General features: G+C 42.3%; 1 protein-coding gene across 6 annotated transcripts in view; it reads left to right on the forward strand.

Moving 5' to 3' along the window:
• The window catches only part of bnc2 (basonuclin 2), a 221,872-nt gene that overhangs the window by 194,002 nt on the left and 6,553 nt on the right, over window positions 1–21,317 (forward strand). For all 6 annotated transcript variants that reach the window (XM_054778865.1, XM_054778863.1, XM_054778864.1 and 3 more), the window contains one exon: window positions 17,518–19,898. In XM_054778865.1, the coding sequence (XP_054634840.1) occupies window positions 17,518–19,898 (2,381 nt within the window). The remainder of the gene's footprint in view (window positions 1–17,517; window positions 19,899–21,317) is intronic.

Raw genomic sequence — 21,317 nt, forward strand, 5'->3', positions numbered from 1 at the left:
ATAGCATTTTTATTTTCTATGATGTTTTCCATAAAACCTGCATTTGCTGTATTTCCAATCCAATAAAGAAAAATACTAAACAAAAATTTTGAAATTAAAGGGACTGTATGCAACTTGCTCCAAATTACATTTTAGTGGTTTAAAGGAGGGTTTTTTTTGTTAAATTTTTCAGAATTACGATTTTATACTGGATACAAATTTTTGCAAATTTTTGTTCGGCCCCAATAAAATAACCGGCATTCGTGACTGTCTCCTATACATGTAAATGTTGCACGAACACACAATCAAAAGCAGTCTCAGAGGAGCAACCAACAATTTGGAGCCATCGTGTGGTTAGGATATTCCAGGTGTGTCGAAAGTGCGGCCTGGGTGCCATTTGCAGCCCGCAGCTTGTTTTTTATTGGCTATATGCTAAAGTGTTTTTATTAGCCTTATTACAAAATTAAAAAAATACTTAAAATATTGAAACGGCCCCCTGCATCCTTTGATTTCAAGTATAAAAATCCACAGCCCTCTGTGGAAAATGTTTGCACACCCCTGGGCTATACATTCAATTATGGCTAATGTTAGTAGCTAAACTTTGCCAAATTGTTATCATTAGCTGACAACAAACATAACTAGTGCATGTGCATTTTTTTATGTACTCACAGCAGGCAGAGGCGGGATATACTGTAATGCTGGCACTTTGTTGGAATGCTGCATACAGGCATTTTCCAAGTGTTTATCATACTGTACATGCACAGTGTTGGGTAAGTAATTATAGTTACTAGTTACTGTCCCAAAAAAGTAATTGAATTGGTAAAAAAATGACTCCTTCATAAATGTAATTAGTTAATTAGTTACCAGGGACAGTGCTAGGGGGCAGTGTTTTCCTGAGAGTGAGAAACTCCAACTCTTGTTGACTAGCTATTTGGCTTCCTGTGTCGTAATAGCGAACAACGGCTATATAGATATCAGTACATAATAACACACCACATTTCACTACAGCGTTTGAAATTGTAATTGATTAGATTGACCATTACTGTAAGACAATTCTTTTTAACACTGTTCCTCCCAACACTGCACATACACCATAAAAGTGTGCAAGACAATCTGCTACTAATAATAAGATCCTCTCAAATTTGTTGGCACATGCAGGGGCTGCAGATGGACGAGTATGACTCTAATCTATCAATTACTCAAAAAGGAAGAAAAAACATTTCCTGTGTATGTACAGCTTTGTGGCGCACAGATGCAAAATAGGACTGGATGAAGACATAACATCATGGGAACATGACAAACACGAGCTGTCCGCTTCATCTTGCAGTCGAGCCATGTGCGAAGCATGTGTTGCAGGAGCACACGTACTATTGTAATAATAATCATTTAAAGGCCTCAGCGGTGAAGAATGATGCTTGTGAGGGTCTTGCAATGTGGGGGGGGGAGGCTGATGATATCATAGAAAAAAAGCAGGTGTGTGATGTGTCACAAACATCAATGCGCTGAGACTGAGCACCCTTCAGGGTGACAGCAGTGTGATAAGGAAAGGACGTAGGGTAGTGCGCACTCCCCCCTCTCATTAACCTCACCTCTTGATTGCCCCCAGGACTCTGCGGTGCTAATTAGAGGGGGGGGGAGGGGGAATATGTCTACAATGCAAGCACCGCTGTACAAACACACACACGCATACACACACAGTTGGCGGTGCTGGCAGAAAGGCTGCCGAATCGCCCGAGGCAAGAGAATGAATAGCGTGCCGTTGTGTTTCATCCCTGCAACAAGCGTGCTGGCAAGTGCGGGGTTAAAAGCCCCAGCAGGTGACACCTTGCTGTTGATTCCAAAAACAGTCATCATCTCTGATTTTACACCCATTTTTGTCTCAAAACAACACAATTAAGGTTTAGATGAGGCGAGCAATTCAAGGCTGTCTTGAAGGCACATTCCTTCATATTTTAACTGAAAAGGTTCTGAACTCCTGTTTCCATTGCTGAGACCTGAGAGGAAACCTGTTCATTGACTAATAAATTATAATAAAATATAATAAATTTGTTAGCGAGGAAGCAGGTACTACCAGGTACTATTATTTCTAGGTAGGGTTCCACATGTGCCGAGGTGATACCATACGGGGGACATAACACTCCTGCCAGTCAAGCCAATTTGTCAACATTGTGAGATCTGAGAATACATGGCTATCAACAATGAAGTAGTACCACAACAGCCCCGAAGTGAGGCAAGTAGAGGCATTTACTTCATCGTACAGTCAAACGATCAAACATAACTTTGTCGTACAGCAAAATAATACGACCACGTTGATTTCCGACACATTTTGCAGACACATTTGTTAACATTTATATGGGGAGCCCTTTAGCAGCTAGTATTAAATCATCAAAACAATCTGCTGGTCAATATGTACCCTGTGACACTGCTTGCTAGGGAGGCCTTTCTAAATAAACAATAGGCCTGTTTCCTTTATATATACTGTATGTGTATGTATATGTACTGTGTGTATATATATATATATATATATATATATATATATATATATATATATATATATATATATATATATATATATATATAGTTTACATGCTGTCTAGAACAAGGCCTTGCAGACACAAACATGTTGTGGGAGTTGTACAGCAAATTGCCATTTGTACCTGGACAGTACCGAGGAGGGAACGACCAGGGACTCGGGGAAGCGGGTGGCTGCAGATGGGTGCAGGCAACCAGGCAGGGAGGCGAGCGGGCAGGCAGTGGGAGCGCTTGGTTGGTTGATGGCGAACATAAGAGGGAGTATTTAAGAGCACTTGAGTGCCAGCGTGGATGTAGTCACTTGTCCCGGCGGACACAAGCCGGGGGCCCCTCTGCACTGTGGCATGACTTTTCACTTTAGCAAGCGCCACTCACTCTTTTTCTAATCGCTCGCTACGTGCTTCAATGAGTCCATCACTCCCTTCTTTCATTCACTGCCACTGCCGCACACACACACACACACACACACACAATTTGACCCATTTGCCCCCCCGCCACAGCTAGTAAATAATTCCATTGTGAGGGCCATTAGCGAGTATCTCAGGGTTAAGAGGGGCCGACTATAGAGGCAGTCAGATGGGTGATTAGACAATAAGAAGGTGAAATGTCTACTATTCTATTATTGTTGTGTGAAAGTCAACATTAGCTCGGGCAGCTAATTCATAGCCCTAATGTCACTTTTATTATCCATCTAGAAGTTTCCACATGCATATTGTATACGCATTTGTGTTGCTACCTCGCAAAACATGTGGCGGCGGGTGGCTAATGCTGCCAAGAAGGTAATGATCACCAGACCCGCCTTGCCATGGAAATGAAATATAAGGTGCAATTATGTAAAATACAGAAAAAGACCGAGCCAGGAGTCTGCCTGTCGTCACGCAGCAAGCAGCATCACATTGCCTCATGTACAGCGAAACCTCTATAATCAGCCCTGAGGCTTTACACTGGTTAACTTCTTTTTACACTTGTGTGAATGCTAATAACTGAGACGCACACAAATCAGCGTTGCATTATGTTCTTGTCACTAAAGTTAAGATCCAGTTTATTGTTTTTACATATTAATTATAGCAGTGATTAACTTTTTTTTACACTTGTATGCCAATTAATGCTAATCATTGAGGAAGCTCGTCGACAACGAAAATGATCTTCACATTTTGCCTTTGTGACTAAAGTTAAGACTGAGTATGTTGAATTTACATATTAATATGAGGTTAGCTTCTTTTTACACTTGACAAGTGTGAATCACGACTGTTAAAAAACAAAGTAGTGCATCTTGGCTAGGCTACGTTCTTGCTGGAGATATAGGAATATAAATTTTAGCCAGGCAGCAACGAGGCACAGTGTGTGTGTTGGTGTGTGTGTGTGCGCCGCGTGGAACTGTGGACACACAAACTGGCCGCTGGGGCCTGTACTTGAGCCACTGTCAGAGGGATCCTTGTATTTTTTCCACAGGCATGTCAGAGGATTACACAGTCCCTCTGCTGTTTCACTCACCTCTCTCTCACACACACACACACACACACACACACACACACACACACACACACACAGCCATCAAAGCAGCACTGAAAAGGTGCACGCTGGCCTTCTTTCTGTAACACACACATACTCCAACAGGTCTGCCTGCAGGGATGGCCAGTGGCAAGCATGGCCTTTGCATGTTCATAAGACACCATGGTCTTTGTTGGCTACACTACAAACTTGTGATACAAGAAGCATGCACCTCCACACGTAGTAAAATAAGAGATACTCGTATTATTATTATTATTATTATTTGTATTATTATTATTATTATTATTATTATTGCCCCAAAGGAAATAGTAGAAATAGGAATAGTCGGTTCCAGTGTCAACTGTTGACATTAATATATTTTTATAGGGAAATTTGAAGTAACATTATAGCGTTCATAGCTGTCATACACGTGTTGTCAGTCTTTATTTTAAATGACAAATGCATTGGCGATTGCAACTGTCAACGTGTTTAACTGTCACACGAGTGTAAAAAGAATCATAATATATAATAATAATATATAATATTCATCCACTTAATAATGTGAAGGTGATTCAAATGTTTCACATATACACTGTTAATATTTACTTCATTAATAATAAAAATAATAATAAAAATGTAAAGATATGTATCAGACTAATGACGAATGCGTAGGTGATTTGAGTTTTTAGGATTCCAAGTGTAAAAATACGTTATCCACTGTTAATATACATTTATTAAATAATAATAACAAACAGTGAGGAACATAGTTGACTTTTATGCAAGTGTAAAAAAAAAAGTTAACTATTGTTACTATTCATTCATCCACTGATTTTCTTACACTTATCTGAAAAAAGTTAAAGATATAGTCTATAAAATAAGTCTACTTTAGTGACAAATAGGAAGTTGATTCAAGTTTTGAACAATAACGGCCATACAAGTGTAAAAATAAGTTAACCTCTGTTACTATTTATTCATTTAATATTACAGAAAACAAAAACCTAACTCAACTTTACTGATAAATGTCAAGTTGATTTGAATTTTTAGGATTCTGAACTAGCATACAAGTGTAAAAAGAAGTCAACCACCGCTAATAGTAAAAGGCAAAAAACTGTACGCTTACTTTGTGGTCATATTGTGACGTTTGCGTTATGTAAGTTTGTAACTTTCATAGTGTTGTTCTTGCTGAATCTTTGTTTTGGAATACGTGTCGTAAAAAAAGCCAAAGACAAATCAAAATGTGCCAGCGATATGCTGAGCACATTTCAGTTTCTTTTTTTGTTTTTGTTTTTGTTTTTAACATTACTTGTTTATTTTTGTAAGTATTTCTAAGTATTTTTAATTGCCTAACCCAAGGTCTGTTTTTTTGTATATTATAAATATGGACAGCTGTGGAGGAGCACCCTCACTATTTTATTGTGTCAGACAATTAAATGACAGTAAAAGCCTATACTATTCTATATTTTCCAGAAAATGTTTCAAATTCTCCAACCTCAGGTGGGTTGGAGTGGATAGGTTCCACTGTATTCTTAATTATGCCCCCCCATTCACCTGCGGACTCCTACGTCTTTGTTTCCCGTAAGCCGTCGCCTCCCCTTTCCTCCTCCTCCAGGTGTGAGGCATTGAGTTTGACACGGAGACAAGCTATAGCGTAAGAACACAAATCAATTAGTTAGCGCATAGCATTTACAGACTAGGCATGAGGCCTTTAAGACCTTTAACCAGCACACCTTTCTGTACGCCTGCAGCTTGATCGATAGACAAAAAGCAGAGTAATTCCTCTAACCACTCAATGTTATCTCTTCACTTTTCTCTTAGTAAAATTTCCCTGAGCTGCTTAGAATTCCCAGAAGCCCCCAGCCTCACCCCATCGCACCTCTACACCACAGCCAGACACCCTGTTAGAGGCGATTACCATCACGGGCCCCCCATTCTAACAAGATGCAGACATTAGCAAATCCATACTTATTGCATCTGGGATGCTCTCCCAGTCTTGTAGATGATACGGGGGAGACGTATTAGTGTGACATATTAGGCTGGCAACAGGTCGTCAAGGTGAGATGCTGCACCGACGCTAAATTGACTCCAAAGCCTCGCGGGACATTGTAGTCAGGCTATAGTGGTGCTAGTCTGCAGCCGGCCTTGTATTGAGTTTCTGTGATGGCTGTTTAGCTTGCAGCGCTACACAAAAGGGCATGCAGGGGTATGGATGCCGCTCCTTACACCCTCCCTCCCTTTCTCCTTTCGATGGCTGACAGGAACCCTGAAGACCGCAATGTTACAGAGATCAATAGCAATACACTGCACAGCGCTGCCAGCCAGACACAAACACTGAGAGATAGCGTTACACACACACCCAGGCCGAAAGACGCAGGACGTGCCTTAGAGAGTCGTTTCCAGGCACAAATGCATCCTCAGTATGGTGAACATGTGTTGATGTTTGACTTGGGAGGGGTTTGGTTGTTTTACATTGATGGCCTTTAACAACAATGTCAAAACAACACATACATACATATGACTTAAACTCCTCACATTGTGTTATTTTTAAACCATTTGAAATACGTATCACAATAGGCTACTGGAAGTGTGTTGCCCAGTATCTAGCCTAGCCTTAAGATGTGTAGTGAAGCCTGACAGGTAGACTGCCCAATGACTGCACTGTAGTTTAAAAAGGCAAGTCAAAGCATTATCACAGTGTTTTCAGAGAACACTCTATTATTCAAAGTCACAAGCCCCCCAAAAGTGCTACCTATAATAACAGACAGGAAGCTTGCCCAATGACTACAACAGGGGTCGGGAACCTTTTTGCCTAAGAGAGCCATGAAAGCCACATATTTTAAAATGTATTTCCGTGAGAGCCATATCATATTTTTTAACACCGAATACAACCAAATGTGTGTATACAGTATTTAAGGAATACTAGCAATTTTAGAATATCAGTCTCTGAATGTATTCTTTGTAATAATGTTGTTATATTGAAGCTAACCAATAATAAATAACTTTTTACCATTAATGCAACTTCTGGTGCTGCATGGTTTTGTGACCTACTCCGTATCTTTCTTTCTTTTCCTTTTTCATCAAAAGGGTTGTCTCTTCACAATTAGCTAGCTGACTATTTGATTAAAGAAGGTTTGATTAAAGGAGGGACAACCCCAATAATAATCAAGTTTTGGTGTCTGACACGGAAAACATGGGAAGGACAGCTGGCATTGCGCTAGAAAAAAAAATGGATGGGTTAAAATGCATTACAATGCATATTTTGAATTTTGTAATGTTTCTGTTTCTGTAATGTTTTACTTTAAAATGTCAGGAAAACAAATTAAAATAAACACATTTTATGGTGTTAAGAAATGTCTTGAGAGCCAGATGCAGTCATCAAAAGAGCCACAACTGGCTCCCGAGCCATAGGTTCCCTACCCCTGGACTACAAGAACAGTGAAAGATGGAGGAAGAAGGCGAGCCAGAACAGCTCTTTTAAGACAACTCGAACACAAACTCCATTGTTAGAAATCGTCAAACACACGTACTAGGTCAATGTTCTGCTGTGCTGATCTTGGAAGCGAGCCTCCAGGTGGCTCTGAGGCCCCTCACTGAACAAACAAGAGCAGCCATTTGCTCAACTTCCCACCACCACCCCCGTGTCACAGAGGCCAGGCCCAGACATTGTGTGGCCCGGCTGGCTCGCTGACAGAAGCCACCCCGAGCCCACCGGCGAGCTGCCGCCAGGTCAACGAGTTGACTTTTATTGAAGGAAATTGCGCAGGGGGAGTGGACGGTACTCTTGTCACGTTCGCACACAACCGTCACTGTTTGCAAGTATTAAAAAAGAGAACAATGAAGCTGTTAACCACCAAATGATCCTCTCAGGTTTCGCTATAATGACAATGATAGCGTTGACTTCATATGTCACTTTGGCTGCCCAAAAATACGAAAAAGATACTTGGTGAGCACTTTGGTGCATATGCAAAGAACATGTGCAAGTAAGGACTTGATTGGACAGTTTTTGTGACTTATTATGTGATGTAACTCAAATATTCCAAGACAGAATGGGTTCAATATGTTAGTTATTTTTATATTCTGCTATAGTTACCTAAAGCTTCGTAAATATACTTTTAAAGAACAATGTTGTCAGACACACAGAGAGCAGAGCAGCACTTCCAACGCATTTTCGCTTACATATTTGTCATTTCGGCATGCTTTTTATTTGAACATGGGTACGTGTCTTTGCTCTGTAGCATTCACATTTCACAGTCGCATTTGAGCTCAAATGCACCGAACCGTACCAACCGAGACCCAACTCTCAAGTGATCTGTGTCCACTTGTTTGGTGCACACGAGGGTTCAGATTATTGCGTTCACACTTGACCAAACGAACCGTAACAACAGAGCAAATCATTTTAACTGAACCCAACATGATGGAGTAACCCCCGTCACCCCCCCCACCAGTAGTGCCACCGCGTTATGAAGCTTGAAAAACTTGCTGAGAGGATAAAACAGACATTTGGCGATTGAAATCATGTGCAAAGCAAAAGCATATATGTCCAAATTCTTCTTCAAATGAATGATGATGGATGAATATTTGTGGACCGCGAGGAGAAGAGGAGGGAAGATGAGGGGGGGACGCTGAGTTTAGTGGACCGTGAGGAACAATGAAAATCTAAAAAGGAGAAGTGGAGTGAAATAGATTGAGTGTGCTGAGGTCCAGATGTGCCGCGGATGGATCAAACATCTGCTGAAGGCGCTCTGTGGTCTCGGATGACCCCCGTCGTCCAACCATTCTCACTACCGTCTTCTGCTTTGATAACAATTAACTCACGGGTTACATTACCGACTCCTGTTGCTGTCATGTGACCAAATCTTCATTCTGTACATTTTGATGGTCTAGAGCATTTCTCGCTGTATAAGTTACAATACAATGGCAACACTGTTTATTTTCACAGCGAGTAATCACTGTCTCAGAACACATGACAGTGGACAGGCCCCGCGACGTGCAGGACCCGGGCGCCACTTCCTGTCGTAGCCGCATGCTAGCGTGCGCACATAAACAAGAACATCCTCTCGGCTATTTGAGCCCGCGGGCCACAGGGAAAGATGTGTTCAGGCGCACGGTGTAAATTACGGCGCAGTCTCAGTGGTAAGAACCCTCCCTCCTTGCGCCCTCCCATGATGGATGAGCTAAGCTGCATGCCAGGTGGCAATCCCAGCGAGGCAATTTAAAAATAGGTATAAGCAGAGTTGATCATTTGGGACTATTTTATGCAATTATACACTTTTATGTGATAATAATGGTGGAATAAAAATGTATACTTGCTTTTATTTTATAAATGTGGCAAAAGTGACCTGTCAATTATCAAAAAACATAATAATGATAAATAAATTCTTAAATAATATTGTGAAATAACATGAGCACACCTCCAAAAAAAAATTATAATGCAAATGCATTGTACTGCAATGTATTAGAAAAAAAGAAATACAACATGTTTCTACCAGATTACATTTTTTTAGGAGTTTACCTTTTCATAAAGTGCTTTTTCATGACATAAATATGAAAGCGCATTTAGCCTTGTATATTTTTTAAATATTTTAAACATATCTTAAAGTATATTAATGTATGTAAATACATGTAAAATTCAAATGTATACTATGTTCAAAAGCTGACTGTTGAGTATACCTACGTATTGTATATGTACCAACTAAATACCTACTGCCAATTTACACAAATTACATGTTAAATTTGAGAAAATAATAATAAAACATAAAGATATTAATATAAATACAGTAAGGTACTACTTTAATACACACATCTATTTATGTATTTATGCGTATAGACTAGTTAAAAGGCGCGTAAGTCAAATAAAATGCATTATTAAAGCCAAAGTGTTCAGAGCAATGAGTCTCTAAGCATTTGGTGATACCTTTAACTCTATGGCCAATTTGCCCCAACATTCTGCATCATTAACATGACAGACACGGGCTCCTTTGGGGGCACCACCAGCCCCTCGTGAGCCGGTCGTGTTGTGGAATACTAGTGAGAGTAGAGACTCCAGTTAATGGTCTTGCATCTTCCTGGCAGCATGTCAATAACGACTCTGATCACATTAAGTAAAGAGTCCATTAGCTTATTCTCTTATTCCTCTTGTATGCTCTCCATACTGGGACTGTCCAAAACTATTCCCCCCATCCTTTAGACACTGTGACATGGAAGTAGTGTTTGGGACTGGCTGGGAATGGGTCTCATAAAATGCTTGGTGTAAGAGTCTTGCAGAATGAATAGTTTGAGATTAAGATGCAACATTAATAAAGCTTTCCTGCCTCCTGAAAAAATTAGGACAAAGGAGATACGAGGGGGAGGGCAGAGGGGCGAAAAAAGCAGGTTGTCAACCTCCACAGATCATTCCGTAGCTGCCTCGTTGCTCTCTATCCAGCCTGGGGGGGCGGCGGGGGGAGCGCAGCAGGCCCCCACATCTGTCTCGCAGGCCCCCGCGACAGACCTGGCTGCTGCTTCCAGAACCAGGCACATCACACGAATCATCCTCAATTAATGGGAACCATCAGGCGCACCCATCATTCCACCTTCTCTCAGGCATTCCCCCTGGCTCAACTCTAGGTCCACTGAGTTTTACACAAAAAAGGAAAAAGATAAGGAACACGGTAACCTCGCCCAGCATGGGGAATCAATACATCAGTTGAGAACAGACTCCCATTGGAAGCGCTGTGAGTGAGTCGGTTGGGTTCTGAACTCTGAAGGATTGTTCAGTGCTGTAACACCGGGGCCTTAAATGGTTTCCATGTGCTGTCCATCTGCATCTCTACTGGGCTGTGTCCAAACGACTGTCCTATCCACTTTTTAAAGTTGACGAGGGATGGCTTTAGAACACGGGAGTGTGATTGTGCTGCAGGTCGGAAGGGTCAACTGAATCAGAGGTTTGGAAATTTTTATTTTTTTTTGCCCGAATGACAGGTTTACTCTTTTACAGATAATGAAAAAAGGCAACTCAGGGGGAAGAGAGACTGGGAAAAAAGTGTACCTGAGGCCACCTGGATAATAGGAAAGGATAGACCGTGACTTATCCCTCCCCCCACCACCTTCACAACTCGACTATAAATCTTTCTCCAGTCGATTGGTGTGCCCTTAGCACCTTAACAACTAACACACAAGCCATGATTTTTTTTAACCATAGCAATGAGTTAAATCAGGCAGAACAGCGAGGCCTGCTGGTTGGCCTCCATGAATAGTCAAACAGAGGCCCAGCTTTCACTTTTTAGCCACGTTTCCACCAAGCTGTACAGATTAGTTTGCCACCGTACGGTACGGTTTGAACCAGGCAAAACAGAATCAGGCCCGAGTATCTGAAAAGTGGGATCAGGATGGACATTTAAGGACATTTTACAATGAAAACACAATAAAATTAAGTGACCGTATGGAAACAAGGCTTTTTATACTGACTTTCCATGTCAGCTGTTTTTAACATAACGTACATTTTAGGGCATTTCTGTCACTCATCTGTCACTTCATTATAGATTAATTACTGTTAAAGACTAGTATAGCTATGTGAGCATGCATCATGCTAGGTCAGGCAGGGCTCCCGGGTGTATTTTAAGATGTGTAGCAAAGCCTGTTTTTTTCTTTTCTAAGCTGTCCTATAAGAAGTAGTTGGCGTATACAAGGGGTGGGCTCATCTAGGGGTGGTGGTAATCATGTCCATGAGGAAGGATGTTGAGAAAAGCCGGAACGTGAAAAGCGTTTGAGAGCCTCTTCTGTCAAAAGTGGAGAAAAAAGTGCAGGAGATTATCAATTTTTCACATGACAGTTAGAATATAATTACAAAGTCATTTTTGCTTGTTTGGCTTGGTACTGAAACAGTATGAACCTCTGTATAGCGACCATACCACATTTAGCATTAGACCAGGGGTGGGCAAAGGTTTTGACTCGTGGGCCACATTGAGTTAGCAAAATTGGCTGGGGGGGCCAGACTATATATTTGATACACGCACACTAGTTTAAGCTTATAATACCAACAGTCCACCTGGAATTATCCTATTTTATGTGTAAAAGTGTCATACAATCTGCCATATGTGCTTGAGCCTTTTTTAAGGAGCACGTTAAACATCAGACCAAATCAATCAAATGAGGACATTTTATTTTACAGTGTTTTTTGACGATAAAACATGGACTATTAAAGACTACAGTATGTGAACGTCCCTCCTTTTTTACGTCCCAGGCAGGGCAGTGGGTAGGTTAAGTTGTGTGTCACATATTTGTGTTTATATGGCACCATGGGTGAGGAAGTTGTCTGGATGGCTGCATGGCGGGTCGGATGTGGCTGTAGTTTACCCACCCCTGCATTAAACTATAGTCCTAAAATATCTAAATTGTCAATTAAATTGCCTTTTGCCATGTTTTGTTCAAAATGAATGACAGCACCATTTGCTAATAAATAAACAAATAAATAAATAAACTGCCTCAAATGTTCACGGTTTATCAATAAATTGCATACTATTGCAACCCTAATTAGCTCCACAGCTTCAACTCAAGAACACAGAATCTTCAGAAGTTATCATTGGACAGTGACGACAGCTTCACAGCAACACACAAGGGCAGTTTGACTGATCACACAAAACCATGGCTGGCATTAGGGACGACGAGGCTTCTCACAATGGCAAAGTGAAGCATGGGAACTGCATTGATTCGCCAATCACCTTGCAGTGGATGCGATCTCCATCGAGCCCCAAGGGAAGCCACATTGATTTCCAAGCCCTTCTCTCAGATCTAGTTCCTTAAAAGAAAAAAAAAACAACTGCTGTATCCCTGTGTTCGTCACTTCAAGGAAGGTTAAGCAGAAGTTCCTTGTGATCTGAGAAGGTCTTGAACCTTGCCTCTTCCCTTTTTCCATATTCCTGTCTCCCTCTCCCCCCTATCTCGGGGCCGTATGAATAATGTAGAGGATCTAGTGGCGAGCGAGGTGCCCAGGGGGGATGGTTTCACACAAAGCTCACTGCCTGGAGCCATCACATCAGAGGCCAAGAGCTCCCAAGACGCGCACTGTTCCCCCATTGGCTCCCTCGTCGTGGGTCAGAGGTTATGAGTGAGCAACTAGCTCTACTTCTTTCTCCTGTGATGGACCGTTGGGAAATCAGTAGCTGTGTCCAGACGTGGGTGGAGGACATTTGTAAGAATCAGAGAGGTTAAAATTTGCACTGTGTGATCATGCTAAGTAGATCATTCAAGTGCTGCACATCAGAGGCTTTTGACCCCGTAGCTTCTGTATCTACCTTGCGTGCGTGACGCTTTGCTGCATCTTCTTTGTTTTTGTGCTTGGCAGCCAAAAAGTGTTGTAGACCGACACGAAAAATACACCAGTCGATAATGGTAGCCAGCGTCTGGTTTCAGGCATGAAAACTTTACCAAGGTGTGCAGAAAGTCGGTAATAGATTACAGTAATGCTTGCTTTACAGCTGTCTTACATTACAAGGAAAAACAGCCCTTTTACTTTACTTTTTGTCACGAATGCCGGATTCCTCGGATCGATGCCAAGTTTTTGTTTGTGAGCTTCCAGTCATATTTTGGTGCAGTAACTGTTGGCAGGATTATGTTAAAAAAAAAAAACTGTTTCAATGAAACTTTTTGCAAATTCGAATACAAATTTGGTTCTCCCACAAATCTCACCTCTAGGATTCTTAAAATGTTTTGAGGGTCCCCTATCATACAAAAGTGACCTTTTAATGAAGTTCAAACAGTTCAAACGAGGTCCCTGCAGACAGTTTATGAGAAAAATCTATTATCTCCCTCACTTCTTTGCTCCACTTTTGAGAGAAGAGGCGCTCAAATGTTCACTTTTTAAGTTTCAGGTTTATATGACAAAAACGCAGGCTTCGTTACACATCTTAAAATAACCCTTGAGCTCTGCCAGCTGTCTGTCAGTCAGCTATAGACGTGGGAGCTGTAAGCTCACATGGTGATGCTATAATATAAAAAGGAGAACAATGGCGTGTGCCCAAGATGTCCTATGCACAAGCACATTTCCTCTCCGAAGCTTGTACACGATCGCGACGTACAACGGCTAATTACTAGTGGCGTACGCATGTTAATGTTGTTAATCCCTTCACACTTTGCAACCTAACGTTGGCGCACACTGAGGATCTTAATACAGCTCAACGCCTGGCCCCGGCTAATTGCACAAGTGGCTGATTTGTTTAAACTGACAGTTGTGCCCCTGCTGATGACAAGGCCATCATTTGCTCATCCTTGTCGTCAGCAATTTGCAAGGTGAATACATGCTACCCCCTCCTACATTCCAAGCCACTAAACAGCATTTAGCAGCCTAATGGAGACAGCCATGAATTGACAATGCTTTGCAGCAGCCGAGAGAGATTAATAAATACAGCCGTCGCTAGATTAATTCTAAGAGATGTGAAAACTAAACTAAACAGCAGCGGATAAAGCGGCTACACCCCCCCGTTGTTTCCGCCACCGTAATTATTTGCTAATAGTCATTAACCTGGCAAATAGAGGTTTAGGCGCATTGTTCAAAAGGACTCTGGGATGCATAATGACGGACTAATATGTCATAGCACTGGGGGACATGGGGGAGGGGGGCAGGATTGATGAGATTCTACTGGTGGGAGCGTACAAGAAGAGGTGGGGCATGCCTGGAAAAGAGATGGGCCACATTAAGCTAATTGGGAGATGAGTGCATACTTGTAAAAAAGTGCTTCTAATGGCATATTTGTTTGGCCAGCAGCATTGCAAAGCTAATGCAGGGAAGTGGTGTTGACTTAATGTACTCAGGCCGGTATTTGTCAAAGTGTGTCGGTATACTTTTTACAAAAGAAAATCATAACATGAGGTTTTGGGATGTGACGTTTCATTACAAGAGCTTTGCTTGTAGGAGCTTTTTGCAATTCCCCAAAGTCGCACAATAATAATAGTAATAATACATAATACAACATTCCGTGGATTAGAAGTAGTCAACATCCCACAGTAGTCACTGTACAATGAACAGCTTGTAATCTCCATTCCCACATTTCATGTCTTATGAAAGAAATGTAAATTATTAATTAATTAAATTATTAATTAAAATCATGTATTATAGAAAATAATATATTATTATGTTATATTATATATAACACTATCTTAAATAAGTATATAATTATTAAATCATAGAATACAAATTATATATATACAATAGCAAAAATGATATCAAATGTAAAAAATGTAATCCAACGGCAAAAAAGTAAAATAAAAAAAATATCTCCATCAACAAAAAATATTTTTCTTTGTGGTTAGAATAAACACAAATCAATAAATTGATATAGGGTTGGCTTATTGTTTGGTTTGGTTGTTTTGTGCTGTTTTTCAACATGAATAGTTTTTATTTTTGTTTTTATTTCTGTTTTGGGTAAAAGCATAGTCTTAAAAATATGTACCTTAGATTATTTTGTTTTTATCAGACAAATCAATCACATTTAAAAAAAGGAAACAAAAGTATCTGCAAGTTCTTTTGGGGTTTTATTTTGTGTGTGCATGTGTGTGCATCAAAGAAAATAAAAACATGACAAAATCTAACTCCAAATTGTAGTTTGTTTTTTCGAATTGTACTGTGTGTGTTTCAGATAAAAAGAAACCTAAATGTGGAGATGCACACCTTTCTTTGGACAGTAAAAATATGCCAGTACTCAGTCTTATTACGGAGAAAGCTGCAATACTGGCTATAGAGTTATGAATTGTCACATACATACCCTTAATATAAACTCGCTTCAGAATGAAAAACTTCCAAACAACTGTTCATGGTTGAAGAAGCAACTTAAGAGATTCAGTGCCTTTTATATTTTTGTTTCAATTAAATCCAATAGAAGCCCTAACGCCCCAGATGGCCTTGCAGTGTGAAGTCATAGTGCCCGGGCTAGAATTTAAAGTCATACCTCCAGGCAAAAAAACTCCAGTGTGCACACAGAATGAAAGTGTAAAATGTTTTTTTAATGTATATTTAACAACAAATACCCCAGTGACTATTGATGTTTGGTCTCAGAAGAATCCACTTCTGTGGTATATCTAAGGGCATGAAATGAAACCCCTCACACTTATTTTTCTGTTTTTTTTTCCCTTTGCCCTTCTCAGTGTCTCTCCCATCTCTCTTTAAACATTTATCTCCTGTTTTCTCCTTACAGGCCCTTTGTGCATTGTGATGTTTTTTATTTTTTTACAGTTTTTGGTGTGCCACGGTCGCCATTTATCTTTCGTAGATGCCAGTAGCTAGGAACGCATGCAATGTTTTCATTGCAATGTGACTAATTGTTGAAAGATGGCTATATTCCCTGGATGGCACTTGTGACTGCTCTCTAAGGAACATTTGCGTTGTTTGCACAAAAAGCAGAAAAATCAGTTGCTATATGAGTATAACTGTTTGATGTTATAAAAGTAATAAGGCAGACAACCACCGGGTCAGTACCTCTAAGCATGCAACCCAGCCCTAAATGTAATGCTATGGCTTTGCCAACATTCTTTTCACAGACTCCTGTGCAATCTCCGACAATGAATAAGAGTGTGCAAGGAGTAGCTTGTTATCTCCTAAAGACACAAGCCAAGTCAATGTCTCCATCTGGAATATCATCCCGAGTCCCACTGGAGCAATTCGAGCCCAAGCATTTCAAAGGAAAAATGCAACAATTGCAAATGTCAAATCTAACTACATTTGTCATCCAATATTTATGTCCAGTAGTAGAACAAGCCACTGTCAACTAAAGATGTATTTTTGAGGTTCACACAGTTGTGCTGATCTCAAGGCACAGTGAGGGACTCCTAGACTAGAGTTCACATTGTCATGTGCAGAAATGACGCTTGTGGCACACCCATGGGTTTTGCTCAAAAGGCTTTGGAAGACATGCTAGCATCTAGTACATATAATACAGATATCCTCAAAGTTTTATAATTGTTAGATGAATGTCTTATGGATAATAAGTTGCTAAGTCCTGAAGGTGCCCCTGTAAAGACGATGGTGGCCATGTTTTTTAACCAAGATTGCTCAAATTGTACAAACCTGGGCTTGTCAGTGCCTTAAGGTGTGCACCACATTTTGTGGTGATTCGGCTGAACAGTCTAAAGTTACAAGTGGGTGTTTTCGTACAGCGCGTTGAACTGTATGAGTAATTTTAAGTCAATCTGACTTACAGTGACACCATGTGGTGCGTTTGTCAACAAAATCATATCACAGGCAACACAGTAGGAGTGCATTTTGACCGTATTGTATGCAGCGATTCTGGAGTAGAAGAGTTACACCATGACTGTACTGACCATGTTTTCTGGAGTTGAATTCTTTGCAATCACCTCTGTGTTGCAGGGCAGATTTACAGAAAACAAATGCCTGAAAGACAAAAAAAAAACTCTGCTTGTTACTTGTCACTCTGGGACTCAGCTCGTACCGCTAACCTCTGCTCCGTCTTCTCTTTGACTGGACTATTAGGCACAATCAATAACAGTTTGTATTTCTGTCTCCTCTTGTGTCTCTTCTGGGGCATGCAGGATGCTGCAGGCAAGGTGTTGGACCGCTGGACCATTATGTCCCGAGAAGAGGAGATCATCACCCTGCAGCAGTTCTTGCGCTTTGGCGAGACCAAATCCATCGTGGAGCTGATGGCCATTCAGGAGAAGGAAGGTCAGGCAGTTACTGTTCCGTCCTCCAAGACGGACTCCGGGATTAGGACGTTCATTGAGAGCAACAACAGGACACGCAGCCCGGGACTACTTACACATTTAGAAAATAGCAGCCCATCTAGCATTCATCACTTTGAGAATATCCCCAACAGCTTAGCCTTCCTTTTACCGTTCCAATACATCAACCCCGTGTCTGCCCCCATGCTCGGCTTGCCCCCCAACGGGCTCCCAATGGAACAATCTGCTCTCCGGCTACGAGAGCCCAGCTTGCCCAACCAAGTCGAACAAGTGGAGACGAGTGAGTCAGATGTGTCCATGTCGCCCTTCCGTACGGGCCAAAGTCCGAGCCGTGGAGCCCTCGGCGGCATGAACAATACTGAACCCAAAACAGAGCCCAGCAACAGGGCATCCCCCATCTCGCCATCTCCGTCCCTCCAGCAGGCTCAACAGCAGCAGTCCCAGCAGCAACAGCAGCAGGGGCAACAGCAGTCCCAAAGCCAGTCTCAGCAGTCCAACAACCTAAATGACCACCAGGTTCACCATCACTTTGTCAAAGAGGAGCAATCAAAATCAATAACCCATGCTTCATTTTCCTCCAAAATGCACCGCATGAGACGCATGGGCTCCACCTCTCGCAAAGGCCGTGTGTGCTGCAACTCTTGCGGCAAGACCTTTTATGACAAAGGCACGCTGAAGATACACTACAACGCGGTACACTTGAAGATTAAACACCGCTGCACCATCGAGGGCTGCAATATGGTCTTCAGTTCCCTGCGCAGTCGCAACCGCCACAGCGCCAACCCCAATCCACGTCTGCACATGCCCATGTTGCGCAACAACCGTGACAAAGACCTAATTCGTGCCAATTCCAACTCTGGTACGCCTGTCATCTCAAGCACCAAAAATGGTGGATTCACACTTACAAGTCCTGGCAGGCCACCTCTGGGCTTCACTACACCACCGGTAGACCCGATGCTACAATCACCCCTGCAGAGCCCACTGGTGTTCCCCTCTTTAAAGTCAGTGCAACCAGTCCAACCTGTGCCCCCATTCTACCGTACGCTACTGTCCCCAGCAGACCTTGTTAGTCCACCTGTTTCGCTGCCCACAAGCCCCATTTTGCCCACCACCACCAACAGCACCACCTTAATGGACCAGCAACAGCAAATCCTGGCGGCTGTGGCTTCACACAATAATGTCCATGTGTCCGAGATGGGAGCCATGTCGCATAGCTTAAACACATCTGCTGGCAATCATGAGCCCAGTTCTGGCGGCGGGGCTGACCCCACACCCAAAAAGAAGCCTCGGAAATCCAGCATGCCTGTGAAGATTGAGAAGGAAGTAATTGACGTGGCGGATGAATACGAGGACAAAGACGAGGAGGACGACGATCACATCAACCACAATCATCACCACCATCACCACTCGTCGCTCCTTCACAACAACATCAAGATGAACGGAAACTACAATTGCAACAACAACAGTGCGAGTGGCACAGGCAACCACAGCGGTGGAAGCGGGCAGCAATCCCCTTCCCAGGATGAGATGAGTCCTGGTATAACTCTGAGAGGCATGATGAGGCAAAGTGAGGATGAATGCCGGGAGGGTGCTGGTAGCGATGGCAGGGGTGAGCTTCGAGGTTCTAGTGACCTACGCTGCATGGACAGCTACACCTCGGAGGACCAAGACCATGAAAGAGACTTTGAGAACGAGTCTGAAACCTCAGACTCAAAAATGTACTACCGGGATGAGATGATGGACGTTGAAGAACAGCAGAAACACTCCAAAGGTGGAAAGGACCAGAATGATGAGGGTGTCCAGGAAAGCCCTTTGAGAAAAGACATAGAAGGCAAAGGTCATCTATCACCATCCCCTCACCAGGCGTCCATCAAGATCAAGGAGGAACTCAACGACCCAACCTATGACATGTTCTGTATGAGCCAGTACGGCCTCTACAACGGCGGTATGGCCGCAGCTGCCGCCGCCGCTGCCAGCATGGCTGCTCTGCATGAGAGCTTCATCTCGTCGATGGGATACGGCGCCAGCCCGCCCAAGTTCCCCACATCTCAGTCGCCGGACGGGGACCCGTGCTCGAGCCCTGACCCCAAGATCTGCTACGTGTGCAAGAAGAGCTTCAAGAGCTCCTACAGCATGAAATTGCACTACAAGAACGTGCACCTCAAAGAGATGCACGTGTGCACGGTAGCCGGTTGCAACGCTGCTTTCCCCTCACGGCGCAGTCGAGACAGGTTAGTGCTCGATCACAAAGTTACTTTACTTGATTGTTCTTGTTGTTTTCCACAAAAACTGTAGCTTCTTTTACACACAGATCACATAAAATAATCACGCAGAAGAGCCGGCAATAAATAGCCTTTGACTTTTACGCAGAGTCTAGCAAAGGTGACTTGTACACAGCGACACGGCGTCCCTGAGTGAGCTACAGATGCATGATGGTGTAACTATCAGATGTATTAAATGCTGTCCTACTTCTGCTCCCACTCTAATACTACCTTTCTAATACTACCAATAGTATTAGGATAACTGGATAACTTTGGCCCCCAATGAATTCAGTATCAATTCCACTTATGCAAAACAGCAACCTGGGAAACAGGCAAATGCTGGCACAACTCTAGATGATAACTACATGGAAATTCTTTTACTGCATATGATTACTGCTTTAAATGTACCTGCAAATGCCATCAGCTGGCATCTGTTAGTTCCTGGAAAATGTAAAAAAAAAAAAAAAAGCCTGACATAGTGACATCTGCGTCTCACACATATACAAATCAATACTCAGTGGCTGTCAACCCTCAAGTTTCGTTTACCTGCCCTCTAACTCTACCTACAGCTTGTCGTAGACGATCCAAAGGCGCATACATTAGCGTTGACAGCTGTTAGTCAAAACCTCTGCATTTATTAGCGCTTCGAAGGGGGAAGTTGAGCCTCAGTGCCAGTGCTCACCTAGGCTTGTTAACACGTATGGGTCCCACCTGTAGTATATACAGTGTATTTACAGTGCTGCAGCAGCACCAGCAAAGCAATAACGCATGCTGAAGGTGCAGAGCTGCCTTAGGGCTAGCGCAGACACATGAACAGAATACAAACCAGGTAGTGTCTTTGGGAATAAAAAATAGGACTGACCTTTTCGGTGTTATCCAGCCCACTCTTATAAGGAGGGACATTTGTTTAGTTTTGGTTTCTTTATGCATAGAGGTGCTAACCTCATCGTAATAAGGGGTGATCAGACGTTAGGATTAGCATCAAGATGTCAGAAACTTAGAGGCATGCCATACTTAGCAAGCAACAACCTAGTAAAAATAGTTATTTGTGTTTTTGACAAGTTTCACCTTCAGATTATACAATTCCTGGTCACATGGAAACCACTGCAATATGCATGCCAGGCCAGTAGATGGCACGACAGAATGCACCAACCGTTGGTCCTACCTGGTTTTAATCGAAACATACCTGTATGTGTTTTGAACACCGTTTGTTGATGCACGGAAATTGATCAACTGGCATTTTAGCGACCTGGTTAATGTATGCAGATGTCCTTGATTTTAGCTGTTTTCAAAGGTTTTCAGGCTCCAAAATGACATCATCCTGGAAGCCAACAGCCAAAATTGCACTTTTTTTTATCCATTTTCCATTACTGTGTAAATGCTAGCATC

This window comes from Dunckerocampus dactyliophorus, chromosome 6, assembly GCF_027744805.1.
Source record: "Dunckerocampus dactyliophorus isolate RoL2022-P2 chromosome 6, RoL_Ddac_1.1, whole genome shotgun sequence".
NCBI classification, from domain to species: Eukaryota; Metazoa; Chordata; class Actinopteri; order Syngnathiformes; family Syngnathidae; genus Dunckerocampus; species Dunckerocampus dactyliophorus.